This window comes from Chelmon rostratus, chromosome 20, assembly GCF_017976325.1.
Source record: "Chelmon rostratus isolate fCheRos1 chromosome 20, fCheRos1.pri, whole genome shotgun sequence".
Classification (NCBI taxonomy): Eukaryota; Metazoa; Chordata; class Actinopteri; order Chaetodontiformes; family Chaetodontidae; genus Chelmon; species Chelmon rostratus.
In genome coordinates, this window is record NC_055677.1 from 16,043,312 (window position 1) to 16,069,635 (window position 26,324).

Genomic DNA, 26,324 nt, shown 5'->3' on the forward strand with positions numbered 1-26,324 from the left:
CTGGGTCAAATAAAAGGAGCCTTGTGAAACTCTTCGAGCAACAAAGAACAGAACATTCAATTTCGAAGCTACAATCACCATTAAGAACCAGTGTTAATTTAAAGTTTCAGACATTTTCTCTTACTTCTGAAAGATTAGAGTTTAGTGGTGAGTAGAGGCAGAGGCAGCTCCAGCCTCCGTATAATTACGGGAAAATTACATTCATTATTGTAATTTACATCTCATCTCCAATCCAATTATTAGCAGTTTGACCTGCACGGCTCATGTTAGCATGGAAATCTAAAATGGGTTCCCAAGACGGAGGCGAGGAAGGGGTGGAGGACAGAAAGAAAGCGAAAGGGAGAGTTTGGGACTTTGGGAGTTGTAGGAGGGGGAAAAACAATCAATATGGCTCTAAAAGATGATGATTTTAAATAGCCATAATTCTCTGCCTCAGAGCACAGCTGCCAAGGGCGCCGCTGCAACACTTTGATGTCTGATACGCAATACTGCTGCCAGTAATTTGCTCATCTGCATCTCTGGAGGGACCATCCCCTGTCTGTCTTGTTCATCTGCCTGACCGAGTGTATATGTTGCCAGTCTGTCTGTCTGTCCGGCTGCCACTCTATCTCTTAAAATTCAAATTCACTACAAACATACACAACTTTTGAGGTACTTTTGGAGTGGAAATTGTACTTAAGTGGGCAAGAGTCAGCCTGCATTAAAAACAGTCTCCAAGGAACAAACATATCCTGTAAACAATGCACTCTCACGTGTATCTTGTCGGTAATACGGCATTTATGTAAACTACCACAAAACGAAACATATCATTAGCCTTACCTGCCTGACTGCCTGATCAGAGGTCCAGCATTTTGTCTCTCTTCCCTACTTATTTTCTTCACTGTCATTATCTGTTAAAAAAAAAAAACTGCTATAGCTGTACCCACCGCCATGACCCATACACAGTGTGTAGGAAGCAATCAGGTCTTCTGCTTTGCTGCAATCTTGTCATTATATTCCTTTGAATGCAGAACGTACAATTTACAGAGCATGCAAGGAACGGCTTAGAAATAAGTGTTTGTGTGGGTTGGGAGGACAGATATGATATTTACTAAGTAGCAAGACCAAACACATAATATGTTTCCTGCATTATCAGGCAGTGACACTTCTTCTTAGGGATAGACCACCTGTTTGAGGATTTTATTGTCCACCTGCACTGCACACAAACTGGTTTGGGATGGCCCTTAAAAAGGTGAACCCTCCATGCAAACATGCACCCAGAGGTGGAGAGGGATAGGGGGGCAGGGGCCAAATTGGGATTGAGCCAGAGACTGTACAAGGAGGGCAGAGGGCAGAGGAGGGATGATGTTTTAAGTCACCCCTTCATCACATACGGACAGTTTTAGAAGCTACTCAGAACTGCATCGTCTTCGTCTGTGTGAGTGATGAAAGACGCCAATATATCTCTCAGAAAGATAGTCAATGCTTCAAATGTTGGTTTGTTTGAAGCAAGCTGACAGCATGTCAGGCAGCTTCAAACAAACCTGCCACTCACACTGCGCTACTGGTTTACTTTCAGATTGCCAGTGCTCTGGAACAATTTCAGTAAATCCCCACAGTGTAACAGGCAGGCTGAGGGAAGCTGGGCAGTGCTTTTATGTTAGGGCAGGGGACTAAAGTCTGCTGTTCATTCATGTGCATGTGTGTGAGTCTGTGCCCGTATGTGAGTTCCGGTTTGAATGTCTTAGATGTGCTTTGAAGTTTAAGACAGCTCTGCATCAGCTCGCTGGTTCCACTTCACGGGACATGAATATGTGGACATGAGCAACATTTGAGTCACTGACTTGTGAGTGCCATTTTCGCGTTGTGTGCACCGTCTGCGAGTGTGTGCATGTCCACCTTGCTCCGGCATGTGTGCTCCTACTCGTGCATGACTGAATACCCAACTGTGTCTCAATTCCTTCCATTCTCTCAGTTTCTACCTGCCTGTCTAAGTGAGTGCGCTGCCATTCCTTGGATACACTGAGCAGTCTTGACAGACACTTGACTCACACAACACACCTAAAGCATGTCAAGTATAACCGACGGTAGCCAGTGTGGAAAAAGTTTACTTTGCTGCATTTTGGTATTGGTTCAGTCAGGTTTCCACTGCCAGGATGTGTGTTGTGCTGCTGGAGTGCACTGGAGCGGTGCTGGTACACCTTTTTTGTCCAAGTCAGGAATATTTGCATTTCCCATAAAAATTCATATTAATTCTTTAAGTGCTTCAAGATCCAATCACCACTAAAGTGTGCATCATGCATGAGAGCCAATAAAAACTAATGGAATAGTCAAAGATGTGTGGTGTGACAATTGTTTCACCACATCAACTCATGCATTGAGTAACATGCAAGAAAATAACCCCCCTTCACAGTTGCTGGTAGCTGCTGGTAGCCTTTGAACAGCACCATGAATTTAATATTTAATTCTCCAGTGTAGAGCTAGCGAACATTAACAAGTAAAGATGAAAAGGCAGCAGAACATCCTTTCATTCATCATTCACTCCTCTGACAGTTTCTTTATTTGTGTTGCATTTGCAAAGACACCTCACAAAGCCAGCCTGTGAAACTTGGCTTATTAGATGAGCTTGACCTCTGCCTGGACAGCAACTTTTCTTCAGTGGATGTTTCAAATGTGGTTTTATATGCTTGGCAAAAGTAAGTAAATGAAATGAAATGATGCAAATATTGCTTAATGTCACGTTAATTACAAGCTACTACATTCATGATATTGCCTAATATTATTTAGATGTCCGAACACAATGAAACTATTCTGTAAGTCAGTCTAAAAACTTCAAAACCTTCAAAACAAGCCACAACTTAACTGCACACGTCATAAGTGTGCTCCAGTACTTAAACAAATAGCACTACACCTCGGCTATCCGGTTCCAGGTTCCAAGCTGGTCTTCATACCATTAACACGAAAAAATCCTTATCCTCATCCTTAACAAAGCTCAGTGCAGGCTTGAAGGTGCTAGTCATGCTGATGCTAATTCACCTCAACCTCACTAGCAATTTTAGCAGCATATGAAAAGCTAAAGTTTTTTAAATTAGTATTTAAAGGATAATTGAGTTTTATGCACCATTAACATTTCTTAATAGAACAATGATGATAGCTTTGTTGTAAAGTCACAGTGGTGAACAATGTAATAGTATTTCCATTGGACTCACTGGATCGCAGCGCGGTCGGGGTCACCTCGATCTCACTGTTGGTCTGGTAGGGCTGGAAGGCCGATGCCGAACTGATGTCACTGGCGAAGGGTTCAGGACTCTGTGTACCTGTGGAGCTGGCACTGGTGCCGTCACCTCCATTGTGGGGATCCTGCTCTTCATACACTGCTACCAGCTGGAGAGAGGGGAAAGCACGTTTGAGTGTTAGCGTGTGTTTCAGGGGGATAAAGAGAGACAGAAATGTCACAGTTCTCTATATGTACAGTAAATATGGGTTTGTATGTTTGTTTTTGTGAATGCACTTGTGTCCATACACACAAGTGCACAAGTATTGTATACATGCCCGTGTATGTTTTGTGATTTAATATTGAGGTAATGCGCCTCAGCCCAAAATACTTAATTGTGTTGCAAGTCTTGTTGCAACACACACTCTCTCTCTCTCTACAGTCTAATCTTGCAACATCTGTAGTCATGTAGCACAGGGTGTTTTGGGTTGCCGGGTCTGGCTCCCACGGCGAGCAGCTGCTCCATTCCCACAAAGGTGATACGTTGCCACATTTCCCCCGCCAGATAGGGAGACCCCCCCCCCCAGCATCCCGCAATTATCAGTCTAACACACACTGCTCATCACTACAGCCAACTTGCCCACTTAACAAGAGAGAGACAGCAGCCTGAATTATGGACACTCTGTTTCCTCTCTCTCTGGGATGAAGAAAATCAGATCAGCCAATGCTGATTGACTAAACACAAGTCAACTTATCTTTAGGCTCCTGGACTGAGACACAAACATGGAGAGAGAGAAAGGAGGACAGCAGTGAAAGCATACAACCTGTAGTGGTGCAGAGGAAGCAGCAGTGCCAAGTGGTTTTCACTGCCAGCACAACCTGTTACTAAACCTCTCACAAGGAGATTAACCTCTTATTCCATCCATACAGAGGAATCACAGAGCAGCAGCCTAATACACACCATGCTATACAGAACAACAGTATGTATATTACAGACTTGAGATGAGTTCCTTTTCATGCCTTTGTGCTACCTGCAAATCTATGTAATGGAAGTCCATGGATGTGGAGAGAGCAACCAACAAAGAAAGCATTAGTCGCCGTTGGGAGCAAACAGCGTTTGTGTATCCCGCATCGTATTTGTCTGAGGGTGAAAATAGCACAAGTGTTTTTCCATGTATTTGCTGTTTTTCATCACCCCGACGCAGGGAAATCTGCATATAAACAAGTTTGGAAGCCCCTGCTCTCTTTTTTGATTTAATTCATATGCAGAGGATGATGCTTAAGTGTGTATGTGTTTGTGTATCTGCGTCTGAATTTATGCCTTTCTGTGAGTATGCCCATGTGGTTTACTGTTGCCGTAATTCACGGCGACATCGCTCATGCTGGCTTCGCACAATTAAAGCAGACAGGGTTTTTTTCTCCTTAAGATGTTTCCTCGCATCTCGATGCCATCTCCGAGACGTACTCTATCACTGAAGGCTTCGCCCATTTCACTCTAATCACGTCCCATTCCGATCTTGAAATTACATTCCTCAGGTTGTGAGGCTTTATCACAGATTTGCTTAGTGTGCCAGAGAGGCAATCACAGAGGAGAGAGATCGGGTGCTACAAAATAAGAAGGCCTTAATATTACAAATCAGGCAGTTTGAGGAGGGAATTTTCCAAAGGTTTCATTATTGGTAAATGTGTATAGTGTTAAGGCATGAAAGCATACTTTGCTTTGTGTTTAAGGGCAATCCCTGTAAATATTTTGATATTCATGCAAGCAAATGTCATCTGTCTTATTTTTCACATTTTATGCTTTGATATCTGGATGCTTTACAAGCTGTTATATGCTTTGGCTGGAAAGTTTTGTTCTGATAACGATGAAAGGAACAGCCACGTGAAGACGCAGAGGCGGCTGTGAACACAGTTTAGAGTGAAGGGTTGTCCCTAGAGGTATTTAAACTGGCCAAGAGCATGTACGGGCCATGAATCATTAGTGACAAAGTAATCAGGCCTCCCATTCATATGTTGCTGGGAGTATTTAGCAACCCGACAAGCCTTCTGTGTGCCAGCTGCCCATTTAGAGAAGTGGTGAATACTGTTGTTGGTGTCGCGGCGAGGCGTGATTCATTTTTAAATACATTCCAAATCCCTCTAATTAGGTCCACTTTGCTATGCCTTGCATCCTTTCACCAGACACTCCAGAGCACTCTGCAGGTATCTGACACATACAGCTAAAATCATCCACACACTCCTCCATTTCATAATCAAATGGGTCTGGATTTATCCTGCATTCAATATTTATGCGCTCTTGAAAGTGCCTGTTCGCCCCCTAAACCCAAAGAGACATGAAAATTCCCACTGTTCAGAAAGCTGATTTCTCCTTTCAAGGCATTTTTGTTTCCTTTATTGCTCTGCTTGATCTGTTCACCTCAGATTCACTTGACACTTCAATGAATCCCCAATGAAAGCTTTGAAAGATATGGGCAGCAGGCTTGTGTATAGGTCGCCATAAACCTTCATTTTAAGGTATAAAAGCACTGATGCACATCATATTAGTATCAGTCAGAGTATAATTTACCAATCCAAACGACGCAATCAAAATAACCAGTTTAAAACCAAAAAAAAAAGGCTTCTTAGTTTCTGGCTTACAAAGTGAGCTTATCTAGCAGGTCCACTTGCGACAGAGGTGCCAACAGTGCCTGTAGCCACTTGTTTGTGTTATGACCAAACAGGGATGGAAAAAAAAGAGCTGGAAAGGACATAAACCTCCCTGTTTGACTCACACACTTATCATCAACACACATCTGCAGAGCATCTTTGGAGGAGGTATGGGCTGCCAGATTTTGAGAAGTGCCCCGTGAAGCCCCCTCCTCAGCTGTCTCCGAGCTCTTCCCATCGTCAGCCTGTCCTCTGCCTGTGCTGTGGAGAAGGGGGCACTCTCGGCCAGAGAGAGAACTGACGCAATTCTTGCTATTGACGGGACTGAGCTCAAGCTGCAACGCAGCACAAGCCATCACACAAACACTTTCCCTCCGTCTGGGAATTGGTCACAGCCACTTTAGAACTGAGACGATTTCACGTTTCAGTTTTTTTATTCTCACATCTCCCCCCCGTGGCTGCTGTGCAGCGGGCGTCAAGTTGTATTCAGAAGTTTTTCAAAAAGAGGAAAAAGTTTTTTAGCAATGCACAAACGGGAACGGCATGGCTAATTGTCAAGTGGCGTAACAGCTGAGGATTCAGAGTGGAGGGACGGCGGGAGAGAGGCAGAAAGAGAATCCTGAATAACAAGATGCTACATCCTACAATGAAACACAGTGATATCAAAACCAAAGGTAGGGAAAGAGGAACGAGAGAAGGAAAGCACATGACAGGATGTGAGTTGAAGAAACGTTCCATTTTCCAGTCTCAGGATAAACTCTGGAGCGATTTGAAAAACCTATTTAGCTCCTACCTGCTTCAGTTGAGAGAAGCGAGGAGAAGAGAACAACTGACTGAGTCTTATTTCATGGGCCTCTCTCTCTCCAGCAGGGAGCTACAACATCGCTGCTGCCTTAAGCCCCTGGAGCAAGGCTGACACTCATCCACTCTCAGCCGGTTCCACTGACTGTCACAGCAGCTGCCAATCAACCGCTATCTACCTGGAAGCCTGAGGGCTGCTGGAGAGAGGCAAGAGCAGAGGATGGAGGGCGATGATGATGAAGGGGTGAGACGAGGGGGGAGGAGAGAAGAGGAGAGGAAGCGAAAGGAAAAAAAGAGAGAAAGTCGGATGAGGCCAGGCATTCTCTGCAGCCGAGGCACAGGCTGTATTTGGGATTCAGCATTTCCATATCTGTAACGGAGAGAGCGGGGAGACAGGGCACCGAAAAACAGAATCTCAGGGATGCCTTTCATGTTGGCCTCCTTTGATCTCTTTCCGCCTTTTGGCAGCAAGGGTGGAGAAGAAGAGGAGACGGAGAGGAAGCAACTGACAAGGGGATAAGGAGCTGTTTTGACAACCTCTCTCCATCTCTTTTCTCTCTTCTCCAACCCCACCACCACCGCCACCACCACCAAACACACCCCTCCATCTCCAGACCCTCTGATCTGCCAGGAAGCCCGGACATTAGGATTGGCACTGGTACAAAACAGCCGTTGCAAAGCATTCGCCAAGCGAAGACGCAAGACAACAGAGGATATTAGTAGTCAGGGGGCAGCGCTGGCAGTGCCACCAGAGACATGTAATACCTGCCCTGCGATGCTCCGACGCTAATCCATATCTGCCACGACAGCTTTTTCACAGTTGAGTGGAAGGGACGGCTGACATGAGTCAACCCGCGGGAAACCTGTCCGCTCAATCCGCACCTTCAATTAAAGAGAACATCCAAAGTCGAGCCAGGCTACGTCCTGCTGTGAATATTTATTGCTGCACAAAAAGTCACCCCTCGGAGGCAAGATTAATACTTATTCATTTGTCTGTCACACTCTTTCTTTTCCACTCCAATCTAAAGGCTAAAATTCAGTGTTTTACTAATAAGCAGTGATTATAACTTAAAGAATAGGCGGATAAGATGAATTTAGTGGCATTTACTCCTCCTCATTCCTTCACGTCTACTTGTGTGCAAGGCTTTGTGCAAATCTCTTGAAGTTAATTTGAGATGAAATATAAAGGAATGACACTTTGGTTAGTGACTTAATTGGTATAATAAATAAGTTGTGTTAAGCTATGCAGCCCTGAGGTAACTTTCACATACCGTCTCTGCTAGAAAACACGAACACACACAAACCCTCACACACACATAAACAGTGCAGGTTTCATCTCCCCTCCCTATCATCTATCATCTTTTTATTGCGTGGGCACCAGGGGCGCAAAGTTATTACAGGTACAGTAGCGGTGGAAGCTGTGAAAGCCACTTACTCCACCAGAAACTCAGAGAACTCTAAACTTGTTGAGTAATAGCCATGAGCCTCCATCCTTCATCCACACACCACCCATCTATCCATCCATCTGTCCATATCCATCCATTCGCCCCCTTCGACACTCGCCATTTATCAGTCGTGGATCCTTTAAGCATCCATCAAAGAGTCAGATTTTTGATCGTCTATCGGTATGCAGAAAGATCGACTCAATACAACCCTTATATGAGTCTTCACTGTCGTGGCATTACATGGTTTTTCATTTCCCTCTAATAACGTGACCTTTACTTGTAACTTTTTCATGACCTTAGGCAACATGGCGATAGAAAAACCTTCCTCCTTTCACTGTAGAGTTATGACAGAGTTTTCAATATTTCATCCTTTCCTCCCGTCCATTATTCCTCACACACCGTGAGTGGAGCAAACCAACAAAGTGCTTAGTCCTGTATTTTTCCTGCTCATTAAGACCATCAAATATTCAGAGAATAGGTCTCGAGCACTCTGGCCTGCCATCACTAGCATTCCAAATAACCCTCAAATGGCACCCTGCAGCGCCTTAGAAACATATGCATATTTCAGGTGCTGTCACAGGGGGTTGATGCAACGGAAGAGCGCCGCGGAGGCTTGCTAAGGCAAGGCCTGAAATGATGACACACGCCGCAAAGCAAATGTAATGCGCAAAGATGCTGCGACGCGTGGAATACATCCTCCCATTTAAAACAGCGACGGCGTGCGAGGGCAGCGGAGGAGGGCGGGGAGTTTATGCGCCGGCGGGCTGTATGATGACAGGCTCAAAGAAATATAATCCCCAAACAAGCAAACGCAAGTCCTGAGATTGGTTTACGCTGCTGTTCTGGCTGAAACATTAAGTCATCATTTCTTTCACTTTTTAAAGCAAAGCAGCTCACGAGGTACATTCACTGCTGGAAGAAGAAAAAAAAAATAACGTAGGAGGGGTGTTAAAGAAAGAATGGGTGAAGAGGCAGTGAGAAAATATACAGAGCAAGCAAAGTTTAACCAGATTAGAGACTCATCCCTTTCAAATCCACTCGGCCAAGTTCGCGGCCCTGCCTTTGAAGTTTTCCTCCTGTGTTGGGGGAAATGAATTCACACATATTAGGGCACCCTGTGCGAGCGCTACCTACGCAGTGCTGACAGAAGGGAAAATTCCTACCACACCCCCATCGCTTTCTGCAGTGTATATTAATACCTTACAAGCCTTGGCCGTGTGTACAATTCCACCCAATTCAGCCTTGGGAAATAAATAACACTTTTTTGAAGGCGCGCAAAAGACCTTCACTGGCTGAAACTTAACAGTGAGATGGAGAGGGGGAGAGGAAAGGGAGAAGAGGGGGGCAGGGAGGGGAAAATGATGACATATTCATGAAAGCAATTAGGGTGGGTGTCCATAAGAAAGCAGAAACATGATGAGCATCTCATGACCTCGATCGGCTAAATTACCATCAATCACCTGACACTAATTAACACTGCGCAGACACATGAAATAATGCCGAACTAATCTTGTTCCATCAACACGTCTACATTCTTAAATGTAATCACATTAATTATCCTTTTCCATCCAGGTGTACGCAAATGCCTCCATTTTTCAAGTTTGTCTACTTTCAATTCGCTCTGTGTCACAGATTTCACAAGTGTGGTCTGAAATATTCTTCAGCTGCACGCGCTGCACTTCTTTCTCGCTTTAGAGGACGTTGTACTTTTAGGTTGAATGCACAGAAAGCAAAGGCTGCCCAAAATAGTTGGTGTAGTCGAATCGTTTGTTTATGATATCCTTTATTGATTTTCATGGCACCCTTTATCCATTTTGCTGTCTCAACAGACTTCTTGGGGGCACCTTGAGGTGTTGCACCCTCAGACTGGTCTTTAAGAAATCTAATCAATGCGATGAACATGCCTGCTCCCCAGTCTTCATCCAGCCCGGCCCCACCACGCTGCAAACCCAATCTAATAATGCAATTCCTCCCCTGCTCTGATTCACATGCAAAACAACGACCAGACAGTCTGTCTAGGGGCTGCGGTCGCAAATACACACACAGGTAGGAGTACATGAGCGAGCCCACGCTTTAACTGCAAATGCACACAAAAGCAGAAAAAGTCACAGTTTGTGTATTAGTATTCCTCTCCCAAAGCGATGGCATTAGAAAAACCCATATTCTGACAGTGCCTTTCAGAGGGAAGTGCCCTTCAATCTTTCATTGGTTATGTACAAAGCCAGGAGAGAGTAATTAAAAACTCCACATCCAGGGACCTCGGCGCAGAACGAGAGAGAGGGCCAGAAGAAAAAAGGGAACGCTTCAAACATTTCGGGCCTCCCTGGTGGAAAGAGATGGAGGGAATGAGCAGCAGAAAGTGGAGTGGAGCAGACAGAGGGAGGGGGCCGTATCCTTGACAAGGCCATACATCCTCTGTAGTCACAAAAGATGGAAATCAGGTATTTCATACCTTTAACAAGGCGAAAACCAATCATTAACCTGAGGAATTTAAGCGGTGGCCCTAATTACTGAAGCATTATCTGTCTCAGGGTGTTGGTGAAAAGATCTAGAGAAAGCTCTTAATCTTTGATTCTTAAAGGATGACACTACACCTAACATGTATAGGTTGGAGAGCGTCAAATAGTGGCTGCACTGGAGATATCTGGACATGTAGAAAGCCAAGGAACATCACCAATAGCGATTTCAAAATGTAGGGTTTATTTAATTTTGTGTGTTGAGTTTGCCTTTTTGGTTTTGCTTTAGAGGGCTTCCCATCATGCCCTGAGCATAATCTATTTTTTAAAGAGATTTTTGCAGGATCAACAATGGCCAAACAATGGCCAAATGGCTGTCATAACAGATTCAAGCAGAATTCTTAACCCATAGGCACGGTATAGATCAAAACACATTTCAAATATGACACAAGGGATTGAGACTGACTTTCAGGCTTTGAGGTGCATATATTGTTGCCAATTTAGGGAGGTGGTCTCCCTCTTGGGTGGCCTTTGCCCTGTCACCTGCGATGGCCCCGGGTATGCTGCCTGGTAGCCCGGGGCCATGGACCAGCAACAGAGGCTGTATGTGTGCACAGGCTACTTTACATGCAAAGAGAAGCACTTTGAACTTGTAAAACAGACTTCAAAACAAATGCTCAATGTGCTCCACGACTGGGAAAGCAACACCCGACTTGGAATACATTAATAATTTCATGCGTTTTGTTGCTCTGAGCTGTGCATTCAACTCTAATTTAGTGGTGAAATTTAAGAAAACATTCTAGTATAAAGAAGGAAGGACGGGTTTTAGGTTACATTACATTCCTTATTAAGACGAAGAAGAAATCTAACACATGAAGCACACATTTACAGAAGTAGCAATTAATTCTTTCAATGTGTATTAAGTGTCTTCGATCGGAAATTGCGAGACCACGAGCTTGAGAAGCAGTGATACAAAATGGGTATGTGGCGTTTGAAATATGTGTGCATTTACCAGGCAAGGACAGTCTAATCAAAGATGCTATCAAAATGAAGAATCCAGCTTTTTTGGAGCTCGGCCAATACTGTGGACTACAAGTCAGGACATTTTGGCCTCTGTTGCTTCAATTTTGACAATTCTTTTTTAATCCATCTCTCACAAATGCCTTAACTTAATGGACGCGCCACACTAAACCGCTGGACTCAGGGCTGTGAAATATGGTGATAGAAACTGTGTGACAACAGTAAAACGTCTATCATTTCATATTATGTTCTATTGTTTATTTCATTGTGTCGCGGATCACACTCTGTGCAATAGTTTTCATCATTCAGATGATGCTTTGCATTCCTCCGCAAAGCGTGGATGCACGCAGGGAATCTGCATGACACAAACAAACATGAAGGAGAGTGAATGTGACACAGAAGGGGGTAATTCTGAACAGAAGGACTCCAACCGGCCAAGAAAAAAAGGAGCAGCTCAGACTGAAGCCGGGGACTATTTCTGTCACATGGATATGGTTTGAGTAAGAAAAGTCTGACATGGACCAGGAAACCATACACTGAAAATGATGCCGCAGATCGGTCACAATGACAGACTCAACCAATATTAACATTAGATTTTAGAATTTGTTGCATGCTTAATTGCAAATATGCACAAAGGTTCTGAAGAAAAGGCGAAAAATGTACCTTTTATTTGCTGAGTGTATAAGAATGTAATAGGCCTTTCCATGTGGTCATTTAACTTTTACAGAAAAAATGTGCTTTATCGTGATACGTACCATTGGAGACGAGCATCTGGATGTCAAATGACATATATCAGGATATGAGATTTTGATCATATTGCAGAGCTCTCACTGGCATACCCCTTTACCTTCAGGAAAGTCTCAAGTTCTTCAGGAAGAATTATTGAGAATGTAACCAAAAACAAAACAACACACCAGTTTTACTACATTCTTATGTTGCTGTTCTCCAGAAATGAAGCAAAAAAATACACACGCATGCACTTTTCATAGGCCACAGTGAGGGCAGCTGGACAATGTCCTAGTGAAGACTAATACCTGTTTCTCTTCCAGGCAGTAATACTGATACAGCAGGCGCAGATTGAGATTAAAAAAAAAAAAGGGTAATTGAACACCTGTGGTATTTAAGGCACACAAACACACACACACACAGAAAACAGAGTCTGGCTACCATATCCCTACCTGTCTTTTAGCTGAGCAGCTGCCAGTGTTGGGCCACTAAGCCAGTCAGTTTGTCAATCAGTCTGTCAGGTGCTCAGCGTAAAACAACACATTCCACGCTACTGAGCCATTCAGCTAGTCGGTCAGCCAATAACCAGTTAGTCAGCCAGTCAGTCGATGTATTCGTTAGTACGTCAGAAACTGGTTTAATGCCTTCCGCCAATAAAGTATTCAGCCAGTCAGTAAGCCAACCGGTGACCCAGTCGTCCAGTCAGCCAGCAAGGAGATGGCCAAGTGGAGCTAAACACCCCACTGCTGGCACTGAACTGAGGAGAGGTAGAGCCAAAGCCCACAACACATACACACACACACAACTAGCCAGTGGGGACAGCACTGTCATTATCTGCCATCTGCGGGCCTGAGTGTCCTTAGCCTGGAGGGGGAGGAAACGAAGACGAGGGAAGAGAAGCAGGCAGGGAGGATGCTTGTCCTTATGTGCGTATGTGTCGGGACGTAAACACACAGCGTGAGAAGTGACACGCTCTCGCTTGCACACCGAAACGCACCAGAAGACAACAAAGAAATGACTTTGTGCTCATAAGGGAACAGAGAGTGTACAGCCAGTGTGTTAGACTAGAAGAGAGCAATTACAGCAGTGTGCTCAAAGAGGACAACCCGACAGCCAAAACACCATCAGAAGTGTGTGTCTGTGTGAGAAGTGTGTGTGTGGATGCTCCTCACTTAGTGCATAACTTTTCAGACAGTTGTTGGTGTTAATGACGATGCTAAACGATTCTTTTTCTCCTGCCTTTTAACTGCTGCAATGTGTTATGTATTTAGTAAACAGGCCTAACTGAATATTTTTTTCTGAACTAATTTACACACATGTCGATTTATTGATAGCATATTAGCTCGTGTGTAAGGTTGCACTTGGTGGGTTGAGGTGTGAGGGGTTCTGCTATGTGCAAAAACTTAAAACCTGTGGCATCAAGGCATGCACAGGGCAGGATGAGGCTGTCTGAGGAGTGTAACACCAGCAGGAAGAGTCAGGCGGGAAGCTTCAGACTGAATAACAAGGATACAGGCCACTGAGATATTGAGTGTGTTTTTCTGCTGCCTCCTCTTCTTCATGCTGTTTCTGTGGCTGCCATGGGCTGAAGCCAAGCGTAACACTTCACAGAGCTCAGCACTCCTATGGTACTCAGGTCCTGGCAGTGAAGAGGTGCGTGTGTTATGGTGTGTTGCGGGCGGCTTCATGTAGAAGCAGACTTGTGTCTTAGGGTCCCGCAACTCTTATCCACTTTGCATTAAAATGGGTCTTGTATGAGTCATGGACACCATGTCATTTATGCCTGGTATTAATATCCGTCTACATTGAAGTACATCGCTCTGTCCAGCTTCATCTTCTTCTCCTCCTGATGGAAGACTGGGTATCAAATCTACGCATGCGCCACCAAACTTTTGAGTTTATTTTCAAAAGACTGCGACCACTGTTATCCAGAAGAGGCACCCACTCACGCTCCACAATACAGTTGCACAAGAGGGACACAGCGACTATTTGGTACCAAGCGACAGGTTTTATTTTCCCCCAGTAGCTGTTTTATGTGGATTGAAAACGCAGTTACATTAACACTTGTGTTCAATGTGGTCATAATGCATCCCTGACCACCTCAGGAGGTGGTTTCATTGATCGGATCACAATCCGTCTTCGATGCAACTTGGGTGCATGTACAGCTGTAATGTCATGTGGCATATCCGACTGCAATACGATCACCCAAACATGCATTTAAAAGCAAGGTGTAAAGGTGGTGCAAAAGGAGGTGCTCGTAGTCATGCATGCAGCTTTAAAGAAATGACAAGAGGACTAGAAGCTACTGTGAGCCTGAGGCTTGAAGAGAAAGAAAGACATCTAGAAAGGTGAGGGCTGGGTTCCTGCCGTTGTTCTTTTTGTCTGTTTCTCTGTGTCAGAGGTGACTATCACTTCTCAGTTCGTCTCATTTCAAAGACAGACAAACAGGTCAGTGCACTTTGTCAAAAATAAACTAATACTGGCAGCTGTCGACAGCTACATAAACACTGTCAGACAAAAGATTGACAGCAAAGAATTAAATCAGTCCGAAACTCAATGTATCAGTGTTTCCGACAAAAATTCAGTGCAAGCTGCCTCGCGAATGACAGAACTACTCGTCACGCCACAGAATCAAACATACCAAAGAGTAAATGTTGTTAGCCTTTCATCACGGAGGGGAAACTTTTCAGTAAGTCCCTCGTTTTTCTCGGATCTGTCTCCTAACACCCTTTTGAATAGGGGTCCACCTCTCAGCTCACCCTCGCTGTTCTTTCCAACTTGAGGTTGGTGTCTTAGCAAGGCAGCTTGTGCCCTCTAGTGCACATTGCACTCCAAGTACTGTACTCTCTCCTGCTATCCCACCACTTCTACATGATCTGGCAACAGTACATGGGAAAAATGGGGCTATGTGGTGTTGTAGTATTGTACATAGATGTCAAGGTGAATGACTGAAAATCAGGTTTTAAACACACAGTGCCCCCCCCCCCCCCCCCCCCCCCCCCCCCCCCCTACATTGGCAGGATCTCTCTCAGGAGATGTCACAAAAATCTTTCCATGCAGGCCAGCAGTCTGTGTTGAGTCTGTATTTTTGGCTTCATGGAATGAGCCCTCTTGCTAAAGAACGTGACTGAACCGCGACAAGAGCAACAGAATGAAGTAGCGCTATAGTGTTTGATTGGTCGGTAACTCAAACAAATGAAACTGTACGCTCTGTGAGAGGAGGGACACGAGGACACACTGCGCCCCACCCTGTGCATAATGGGACGTTGCAAGACAGGGTGGGGGTGTATGTCTGGGGAGCACTGCTGAACTCCCGTAACCTCAATTATTCAGCATTAGGCCCTGCTATTGATTTCCTGTTGGATCGACTTACTGAGTCCTGAGCATTGGGACAGTGACATGCTATAGCCTTCCCTGGGAGGGATCTTTAAGAATGGGTGGATGGATGGGAGTCTGTTAGAGGGAGAGAGAAAAGAGATACAGATCCACAGGAGAAGAGGGTGTAATTAAAGATATCTCTTATCAAAGCTGTGATAGATGAAGATGTCACTGCCTAGCAGGCTAGTTAGTTAGCAAGAGGCCAGGGGGGTGGTTAGTTTGAGAGGGAGGGTGACGCTGCGCAGAGGGCAGAGTGTTCCCATGACTGGGGCTCCTTCTGAGGGAGGACCAATATTTATGTTTAAAAGGAAAACTCTGTGGCTGTCAGATATGCCGGGGAAGACTAATTGGTTGAGGATATGGGGCATTATTACTGGTGTTGAGGTTTTGGGGGAGTTTCTCAAACGTCCATCAGTGCCCGAGCTGACCTCAGTGAAAACAAATAACATGGCTAGTCAGTCTCAGTATTTCTCACATTTACCAAGACCATCAGCTGTGAAAACAAGCGGCATGCTGACAACACAAGAAAACAACACAGTGTTTACATTGATAAAGGAGGAATAACTCGCTTTCTCTTCTGCCATCTCGGTCTAAATCTGGTCATACTGTATTGTAGGTCTGTCTTCTTCTGTACCTGGCTGCATGGTCAGACATGGCTCAGGTTCCAAATAAAACAGATGGCAAGAGTTGCCTTTCTGCAGTTTCTCCTTGGCCCAACCTTGAGAAGCTGTGCTGGGCTGAGCAGGGCGCTGATCTGGGCTGAGCTGGTTTGGAGGTTGAAGACTGGAGGGGGCAAATCTGAAGCCCGTAGCCTGACAGACTGCACGCTAATTCGAGGAGGCTGAGGCAGATGAGGGCTTTTGAGGTGTCGGGAGAGGTGTAAGAATGCTGGAGCGAGGAGATCTTCAGACTGAATCTAGTCTTGAATTTTAAAATCTCTCTTCTCTTGAACCTTTTTCATGAATCTGTAAAAAATGCACTTGTTTTTTTTTTTTCCAATGGAAAAGAACTAATGTGGGATTATTAATGAACCAAGAAACAAAAAACCTCGAGGCTATCATTATGCAAGAGGAGTAACCTTCCGTATTTGAACATGCTGTCACTTGTTTGAAGATATTTTAAAACCCCAGTCTATGTACAAAAGTTGAATCTGACCATTTTAGAAAGCTACGAACAGTTTTTTTTAGTAAAGGATCAATTTAAGATGTGCATAAAATAGTTTTTAAAAGATGCACCTTCAAATATAAAAATTAATTTTTAACAGATTAAAGACACTCGCAGCAATTTCACAGAAATTCTGCAGCATTTCTGTTTTCTGCCACATTACAATGGTCTAAAGATTAGATCAAGTTGAGATCAACTTCAATGAACTGTTGAAACAAGGGTCCATCAGTAATGCACAGCCTATTTTACAGTATGACAAGGAGCGCTTGGAACAAATATGCCACTATATATGTATGTATAGTCTTCTGGTGGTCTTGTTTGTTATTCTGTATTGCATGTTGCAGGACACAGTGGAAAATCTATAAATCTTTAATCTGTTTTTAAATTATATTATATTATATTATAAATAAAATCAATCAATCAAAACTTTATTATTAAAGAAAGAAAAATGATCTCACTACGCTGACATGGTTTGCCCCTTGTCTTAAGATAAACAATACTATGTGACCAAACATTGTTTATAGGATTTGTTTATCACGCAGGAGTTGAGCTTGAGATGCAGTTGTTGTCAGTGACTGAGGTTGGTGGAGGTGTGTTGGCTGGAGTGTGTGAGGTGAGGGTGGCTTAGGGGTGAACAGGGCGAGGCTGGGGTCCTGGCAATGAGTAGTTAGCTGTTGGTGATTTGGCTCCACCTCCTAATCAGCGCTTAATTGGCAGGCTTGATGACAAGCCCAGGCCGTAGGGCAGACCACAGCGACTGTTTACTGCTGTCTTCTCTTTTTTCCGCAAATTAAAGCAGTGCACTAACCAGCTCCAGACAGTGTGTGACTGCGTAAGTGCAGTGTTTGCGTTCTTGCATGCATCAGTGATTGAAGCCCTGTTCTGACCACCTGCATCCTGGATCATACCTGTCAACGTCGCCTTTGCAGTTACTGTCTTTGAGTGTTTTGGCAACACACATCTGTCGTAACTTATTGGTGGGGTTTAACTGTGTTTGTCAGTCAACAGCACAGATCAAAAGGCACCACAATTACAAGAAGTTTCCCAACTCATCCAAATAACGTCAGTAAGGTCATTGCGGATGCGACCTGTCAAGACTTGGCTCTGAATTTGAGACCTATCAAATAGTTGTGAGAGCAGCAGGCTGGAGGCAAAATTCATTCGGATACACAACACATAACTTTGGGAGAACTTGCTGCATACAGGGAAAAAAAAAACGCATCCAACTGTTCACGCTTACCCGGAACTCAGAGGGTTATACAAAACACCAAAGAGATTTTCATCCGTGGGATGAAGAGGGAGATAAAGAGAGATAGATGGAGAGGTAAAATAAAGACCTGCACTTCACAAGATGGCAGAGAGCTCGGCGCCAACTCGCACATGGTGGCATGAATGTAAATCAGCCGGTGGATCATGCTGTCAGCCACTGTCAGGGGTGGAGAGGAGAGGCTCTGCACCTCTTCAGTCCACAACCTGGGACTCAACACTCATATTCTCAACTCTTGTCAGTCCAAACGTCATCCTCCTCTCCATCTCTCCAGCCAGTTTTGCTTTTGTTGTCTCTGCTTAACACAGCTTTTATCTCCGTGTCTCTGTCTCTTCAAAACTCGACCTTCACCACTGTCCTTCACATTACTGTTCACTTCTCACCTCAGTGTCACCTCAGTATCACTTTTAATCTCAAGAGAGCAGACTTTTTTTTAGCTGCCAGTCTTGGCAAGTTCATCATCTGAGTATGGAGCAATAAACGAGCTTCTCCACTGAAGCCTTACAGTACATTTGCAATGCTATTAGACTGACACGGCTAAGGCAGCCGGCGGCTGACGCAGAGGAAAGGACCAGAGCAAGGGGTGTGAGGAAACGATTAGAGGTGTGAGTCAGCAGGTCTGTTTTTGTGTGTTATCATGCTCTATACTTCTAAACCAGCGAGAAACAATTCTGCTTCTCAACATTTTAAATGAGGGCTTTCTATGGTTGGATGGAAGATTCTTGATTTCAAGATAAGGAGGTGGGTTAGGGATGGGGCCTGAATTAAGAAGAGAGGCGGTGTCTATCCTGAAGGTGTAGCTAGTGGTGCACAGGCACAAGTAAAATAATATCAAATGGATAAGGGTCAAGGATTGTTTGGTGTTATCTCTTGTATTAAGTGTTATCACTTGTATTTAGAGTAAAGGTTATCATTGTATATCAGAGAATAGATGTATTGTAGACGCAGTGGAAAGTCTGGCCTGACACAGTACCTCTCTATTGTAATGGCTGTTAACACTTAGAACACAATTTCTACAGTGGCTCCATACATGGCACCAATCACAAACCAAGGTTGAAGTCCTTGGTTTTGCATCTGATCAGGGAACATTTTCTATGTCATTCCCCACTTCGCTCTGTGGCCCCTAATTTTCCATCATCTCTCTATTGTCAGCAAATAGAGGTATATAATACCCTGATAGATATTTTTTTAAAAGCCCTTTTAGTTTGACATGTATAGTCACTGATACCAGTCAATCAAAAAAATTCTTAAACAAGTCAGATTCCGATAATTACTACTGGACACCCCGTGTGGGACATGAGCTTTTCAGGCAGATGTGAAGGTAACTCAAGGAATAGAATAAAACCAAGATGCAAAAAAGAGCTTGATGCAGAAAGACAAATGCTAATTCACACTCCATCCTTCCACAACACAGAGGCAGGTGTCTCTAGCCTGCTCTGTACCACCACCATGCCAACACCGGCTGGAGATCCAGCTTTGTCTGTGCTGTACACAGCTGCAAATCCTCTCAGCCGTTCTTAAAGGCTCCTTTGGAAAGTGGAGCGTTAGGCTAGAGCCAAAATGTCAGCTCCTCTAGCAGGTGGACAGCTGATCGGCATGGAAAATAGGCCTTGGCAGGAGGGTAAGGCAGCAGTGTCTTGAGGTGCAACAAAAAGCCTCCCAAGAGCATAATCTCCCCCTTCAGAAAATGTGTAAGCTGCAGCTTTCAAGGTACAGAATCAGCAGATTCCTCAGCAGGAAAACAGCAGCCTTTGACAACCAGTGACACTTGTTATGAAAGAGATTCTCAACAAATTGCAAGTAAAACCTAATGTGTAAACCTTTGCAGGAGCTACAGAGAACATAACTTATAGAAAGCAAATCTTTCCGAGGACATTAAAGGGAAGCTGTTAACCAGACAATAGAGAGGCCAAAGTTGGCTTTTGCTAAGTCTTCCATGCTTGCATTTGAATCACTGAGCTCCCTGACAAAGGCACTCAGTCACTGAAGAGGCGCTGAACTTGGCTGATCTTTAAGTCATGTTTTGACACTGACGTTTTTGTCAGAGAAGGTTTTTATTTGAGCTCCAGCTGTGGAGTCAATACTTGTAAAGCCGTGGACTACGCACAGGTCCAAGACTCAGAGTATAGGATCAAGTGGTATTTCGAACAGCAATCACAACTCAGACGTTTTCCATAATACTGTCTCCTCACAGATATCTAACAGTATCTCCATAACGTCGCAGTCATCCCACAGTCATCTCAAGCAGGCTATTTAAACTGCATTATTTCCTTGGCGCTGTATCTGAAGTGGTCACGGTGGGATGCAAGAGAAACACTGGAGATCTTTCTCTTACAGTAAAGACAGACGATACAAACAAGGTGGCCAAATGTGAGCTTTCCATGAGCTGTATGACCATGTTTCCACCCCTAACTCGTGTTTTATAGAAGACTTTATGAATTAATTGTGTGCCTTGGGAAGAAGGTGACTATGACAACTACGGATGAGCGATGGCACAAGGTAGAGGTTTCCTTTACTTAGGGTGAGTTGTGTGTGGGTGAAATTTTTAAAAGTCTCGAGGAGTATACCAATTTAACTGTCCTTGGAAAATCTAATTAGCAGCTAACTGTAAATCTGTTCCTTGTCAAAATGTAAAAAGATTCATGTTACAGAAGAACATGTGCGTTTGTGTGATGCATGATAAGTGTGTGTGTGTGTGTGTGTGTGTGTGTGTGTGTGTGTGTGTGTGTGCATGTGTATGTCTTTTCTCCAGGGCCACCTAATGTACAACATAATGCAGAACACCTCTAACCAGGGCACGACAGCACCAGACCACACCATGCTATTTATGGGCCATATGCACCGTGCTAATTCACCTTTCTCCTGTTTGTCTCCTGTTAGCAGTCCTTCAAACCAATTAACACCTCGACAACCATTCAGGTCTGATTCCAAACGGCTGGACGCAATTACAGGAAGGAAACATGGCCACTTATTGCAGGAAGGGGATTTAAGACACTGGGCTGGGAATTGAGACTACTGTTGGTTAGCCTAATGATTGGGAAGTAGACAGTGGTTGCAAATGACTGTAAGTACAAATTGAGGGTGAGGCAAATCCAGAATAAGTCCTTCCACAGATTCAAAGTTGGTAAAATCGTTGGCCCAAACGTGGTTGATAAACTTGTATTGAAACATATTGATTCTTAAGGGCTAAAAATTGAAGGCACGATGATCATGTATGCTGTTTTTCTTTACTTTAGGGGTCCCATGGGAAAAAAACGGCGAAGGCGGCACTGCACTCTGATCTCCAAAGGCTCCACCCCATCCAGATTGTCACTACGTTGGGCTGGCGCCAGCGGCTTTGGCTTGGCTCGGGTTCCCAGCGTTGCCCCCTTCGGCGAGGTTGTGTTAGACGCACATCGCGGCACTCATTAGCGCCAAGACAAAGACAAACCGCTGCTGGTGTCGCGACCGCCGACCAAGATCTAAAAACGTGTCCCGGAAATATTACAGTAGGCCACGCAGCACGACCCTTTGCGGAGGGCTTTGAAGACAAGTTGCATTTTCACATGTGCTACAAAGGTTTTCGCCTCAAACGCATTCCATTCTGTAAGATAATGCAGCCCTTTCTCGTGTAATTTTCCACACACAAACAGCTGGGTCTGAGTGATCACAATAGATGTGTGTGAAGTAATGCCTTTCAGTAGTTGAAAAGAATGTCCTGCTACTTAGAAGTCACAGGGTTGTTACCTGCGACAGAAATGTTTCTTACTCACTGGGCACAAAAGCAGAAAAAGCCTCTGGGGACTTCCTCATGCTTCCATGATGTTGGCCAGTAGAGAATGCTTACTAGAGTCCGTCTCCAGCCAAGGCGGTTGAGAGCATGCACGCCTGAGCTGGCTGACTTCACGTTGGCTCCCGGCACACATAAATGGGAAAAATTATTTTGTTGTACGGCTCTTCTAGACTTTCCAAATGTTATTTTGGGTCAGCGTGCATGGCGTGACGACAGCAGAAGTTGCAATACCCGGTGCAGCCACTACACCAAAATCACTTCACAGCCTGGCTGTTGGGGCTGGATACACATCTAATACATGTTGTATGTCCAGTGACAACATTAGTAACATTACGTCATGGAGAAACAGAACGACAATATGGTCAGATAGTAAGTAACATCGTGTGTTCAACCTTGATCCCACATGAAGGCCACATCAGACACTCAAGTGGGCCAGCCTTCCCATTTCCCTCTGTGGGCTATAAATTATTTATTCAACCAGAGGCTCATACATACAGTTTAACTATATGATGGACTAATGAGGGCTATTGATCGAATAATTGATTGCTTTATGCACAGCCTAACTGACTGCCCACTGATCCATTTAGGTAGCTCATTACTTAATATGCATTATTCAGGGGCCACCACTAACCAGTGAAGACTGCAGTATCATCTGAGCAATGAATGACAACAAGAATATAATAGCTGAATCAAGACCACATCAAAGCCTCAATGACTCTTTCAGTGCAGTGAATAAACACACCGCTGCGGTGGTAGGAGCAATAGAGCAACGACCAGGTTTGACTTGTCAGTTAATGACACAAGGCCAGCCAAGTGTTATGTTAATCCAACCTGTTCTTACCCTGTTTTCAAACTATAACCTTGACTGTAACTTTTCACATTCCCAACATCAATTTATTTATGAGACGTCTTACCGTTTGCTTTATCCATCCCTGACTATTCTGCCCTTTTAATCCTACGAAGATTGACAGATGAAGCAACTTTGCCTTTCAAATAAGAGACTACAATATGTTTGGCTTGCGTCCTAGAGAGGCATCGAATAATGTGCTCTTTGAGTTTTTCCCACAGATTTAGAGGTGAACCGCAACACAGTCGTCTCCTCTTCTCCTTGTCTGGTAACAAAACCCAAGAAAAACCCTCTAGAGAGTGCTTTACAAGAAGTAAATTACTGAACGCCCACACACTGACTCTGACCTGTACTGGATTTCTGGATCGAATACGAGGGCTTGGGTTGCAACACAGCTGGCTGGACCACAACAAGAACTTGGACTGTGCAATTTTGCTCACTTTGCATCCTTCCTGCGAATGACGGTTCAAGAAATACTGGCAATGCAATGAAAATGTTGCTCTTTTACTGTAAATCTGCGATTAAAGCACACTACAACACAGTCTGGTGTCTGACTAAATAACAAGCCAAGGGTTATGAACCGGTTGCCTGGCCTACTTTTCTTATCCCTTTTCTGTTTTCTGTGGTGCTATCAGACATGCTTCCATTCCAGAGTAAACCATGTGCACTGACCATTTGACAGATATGACAGGAGTGGGATGCCCTACCGCTTTCCTTTTCAATAAAACAGCACTTTGAGGTCTGCCTGAGATCTTTTTCTAAGAACCATAAAAAGACAGGATGAAGAGGGAGAAAGAGTAGGAGGGAGAAGGAGAGCGAGAGAAAGAGAAAATGTGACCGTGATGACATACCATAGAGAATAGAGGGGTCTCCAGAGGCGGCGGAAGCTGAAAGCATCCAGATCGACTTCCTGGAAAGCAGTGGCCTGTACTGTATGTGGAATGGGTCAACAGGGGCTAACTAGCCAGGGTCGTCCTGGGGTCATCACAGTGTGGGCAGTTCAACTTTCACTTCTTAGCATGGCCTTCTTTTTCCATTAAAACTAACTAGACCTTATCTGTGTCTGACACTGTGACTCACTGTGGATGCTGGTTCTTTTTTAGTCTTCTTTTTTTTTTGCAGGCAGTGCCAGTGTAAAGAAAAAAGCATGAGAGTGATGCAACAAAAGCTAATCTAATGAAATGAACATGTCCTTATGCAGCAGAATGATATGAAGAGACACTATTGACAAACTGGCAAGACATAATTAGTAGTATGTAGGCAGATTAGGAAAGACTGCCAACTCAAACACTCTTTCTTCAATAAGCGAATACGTACTACAAGCCAGGTATGCTCACATTTCTCATTCACTTTATGTTTCATTACAGCAATGCATTCAAGACATGACGGTGCTCATTTACAGCATATTTCAACCAAATGACCTCGATAACTCACGAAAGGGTGTGGCGCTACATCTGCTAATATACCTGGCAAAAATCCAAGCCAGGGTGCAAGCAAGAGAAGACGTTTCTAAAGAGAAAACCTGTGTGTCAGACCATTCCTCTTGGAGAGGTTTAAAGATAAATGACCCACTGTCCTCACCCCCTGCAGCAGTCCTAATGCAGTAATGTTTCATGCGTCACTGCCAGACTAAGACAAAAACAGACGAAAAAAACAGGGCAAAACACAAATAGGCATGCAAAGTTGCAGTGATCCGTACTCTTGGGTATAAGAGGATGCTATAGTGCAGGGGAAACTACACACCGGCGGTGGGAGAGTGCTGTGAGCAGTTAATTAAAACTCAAGTCTGTTTCTTCAACCGACTCCCCAACATTGCTGGGGTCATGGGAATGTGTTTGCTTGGCCTTTAGGTGATTCCACTGGGACAGAGTTAAATGTCTCCATTCACTGGCAATTCACATTCTTTCTTCTAATTAAAGAGAGGCAGAACGCTGTCCAGGTTTATGATCTATTTATAGTTCTAATTTGACCCACGTGCTCCATATAAACATTTGAATAGTAATTGTCCAGCAAAATGGCAGCAGTAGAATTGCAAATGGAAGAAGAAGCATAGCCAAATCAAGCTCCTGCTACTCATGTCCCTTCCCTGTTGTCCCAGGTTCAATGCTGGTTTCTTGCCATTCCCTTACCATTTCAGCCGGCAGACACACAGGACACTCACAACAAGCACCTGGAACCAGTCCCCAGTCCAGTTGTCATTAATGAGCCAGGTTATCCGCAGTCCTCCAGGGTCGGCTTGGACGCCAGGTCAGAGTTTGTCACTAATGGGTCTGTGTGAGTGCCAGGGTACCAGAGCTGTGAATCCCCTAGAGAGGCATCAGTCTGAAGGGCCCAAGACTCTAATTGGGGGAGCCCATGTACATAAATGACAGATTATGACCTATAAATGAGAATTTATGTGACCATTAGACGTGCCGGGTGATCCCGGCAGAGATGGAGAAGGCGTTCATTAGCTATGCATTCAGAATGCCTGGCTCTGCCTAATTAGCCTGATGATATGCAGGCTACAGACATTTTCTTGTTTTCCGCCCTCAAACATGTCAGGCTTGTTATTTTGGTGCACTTTCACGCGCCATCAGAGGTTGATCTGAGTTCTCTGTGTTTTCAATGCATTTGTGTGTGAAAGCAAAAACAAGGCATCAATAGCAGCTAGAAGACCGTGCAAGGTGAGAAAACCGTTGCCAGTTATTGTTGTGTGATAGCAATCCAGCTTCCACAGCTTTATGAGACAAGTCTCCCTTGTCACCCTGAGAGTGGATGAGGGGAATATTTACCTAATATTAAAAAAGCTTTGATTTGATATATCCGCAGGGAAGGGATATGTCTAGAAAAACGTCCAAATCAATGCGCTTGTCCCAAGGTCTTCAGTTGAACGGTAATATCTGGGAGATTGATTGGTGTGATTTAGGGATTTGACGGCAGACTCAAATATTTGCACATGAAGTGGCAGTATTAGTGCTGTAATATTGAGTGTTGGTGGTGGGAAGGGGATGTCAGGGGAGGAGATGAAGACAGCTTGGAAAGAGAGCGTGATAAAGACAGAGAGATGTGCGATTGCTCCGTGGCTGGTTTTCAATGGTTCAATGGTTAATAAACCCCATATATTGGTAATTAGACACTGTCATGCTTACAAGCCAAACAACTTCTATCATTTCATCATAAATAATGCCACTATGAGGCATCGCTGCATACGTTGTTTTTAATGAACTGCATACTGCTTTGGTAGCATTGTTTCTGATCATAAAGTTAATGAGTTGAGCACAGCTGAATTGAGAGATGAAGCCTGTGCTCACTGAGTCGTGCTACGGTAGGTCAGCACAGCGACATTCAGACACCGTGCAGTGACTGTGTGTGTGTGTTGTGTGTGTGTTTGTGTGTGCGTGTAAGAGAGAAAGAGACAGAGGAGAGTACGTTTGATAAACCTCTTCATCTCTATTGGTTTGATCAGCTCACTGAAGGGTTGTGGGCTCTCCAAACAAAGCACCACAAAAAAACAAACAAAACTGTGATATATGGAAAAAAGCTTCTAACGCCTCTTTAGTCGTCCATTGTACCTTGACCATGTTTCCTTTGTGGCATGCTTCATAAGTGATAAAAAGCAACAACAAC

General features: G+C 44.3%; 1 protein-coding gene across 2 annotated transcripts in view; it reads right to left on the reverse strand.

The window, feature by feature from the left end:
- LOC121623719 (partitioning defective 3 homolog) overlaps positions 1-26,324 on the reverse strand; it is a 323,624-nt gene that overhangs the window by 213,774 nt on the left and 83,526 nt on the right. For both annotated transcript variants that reach the window (XM_041961133.1, XM_041961132.1), the window contains exon 3: positions 3,189-3,363. In XM_041961133.1, the coding sequence (XP_041817067.1) occupies positions 3,189-3,363 (175 nt within the window). The remainder of the gene's footprint in view (positions 1-3,188; positions 3,364-26,324) is intronic.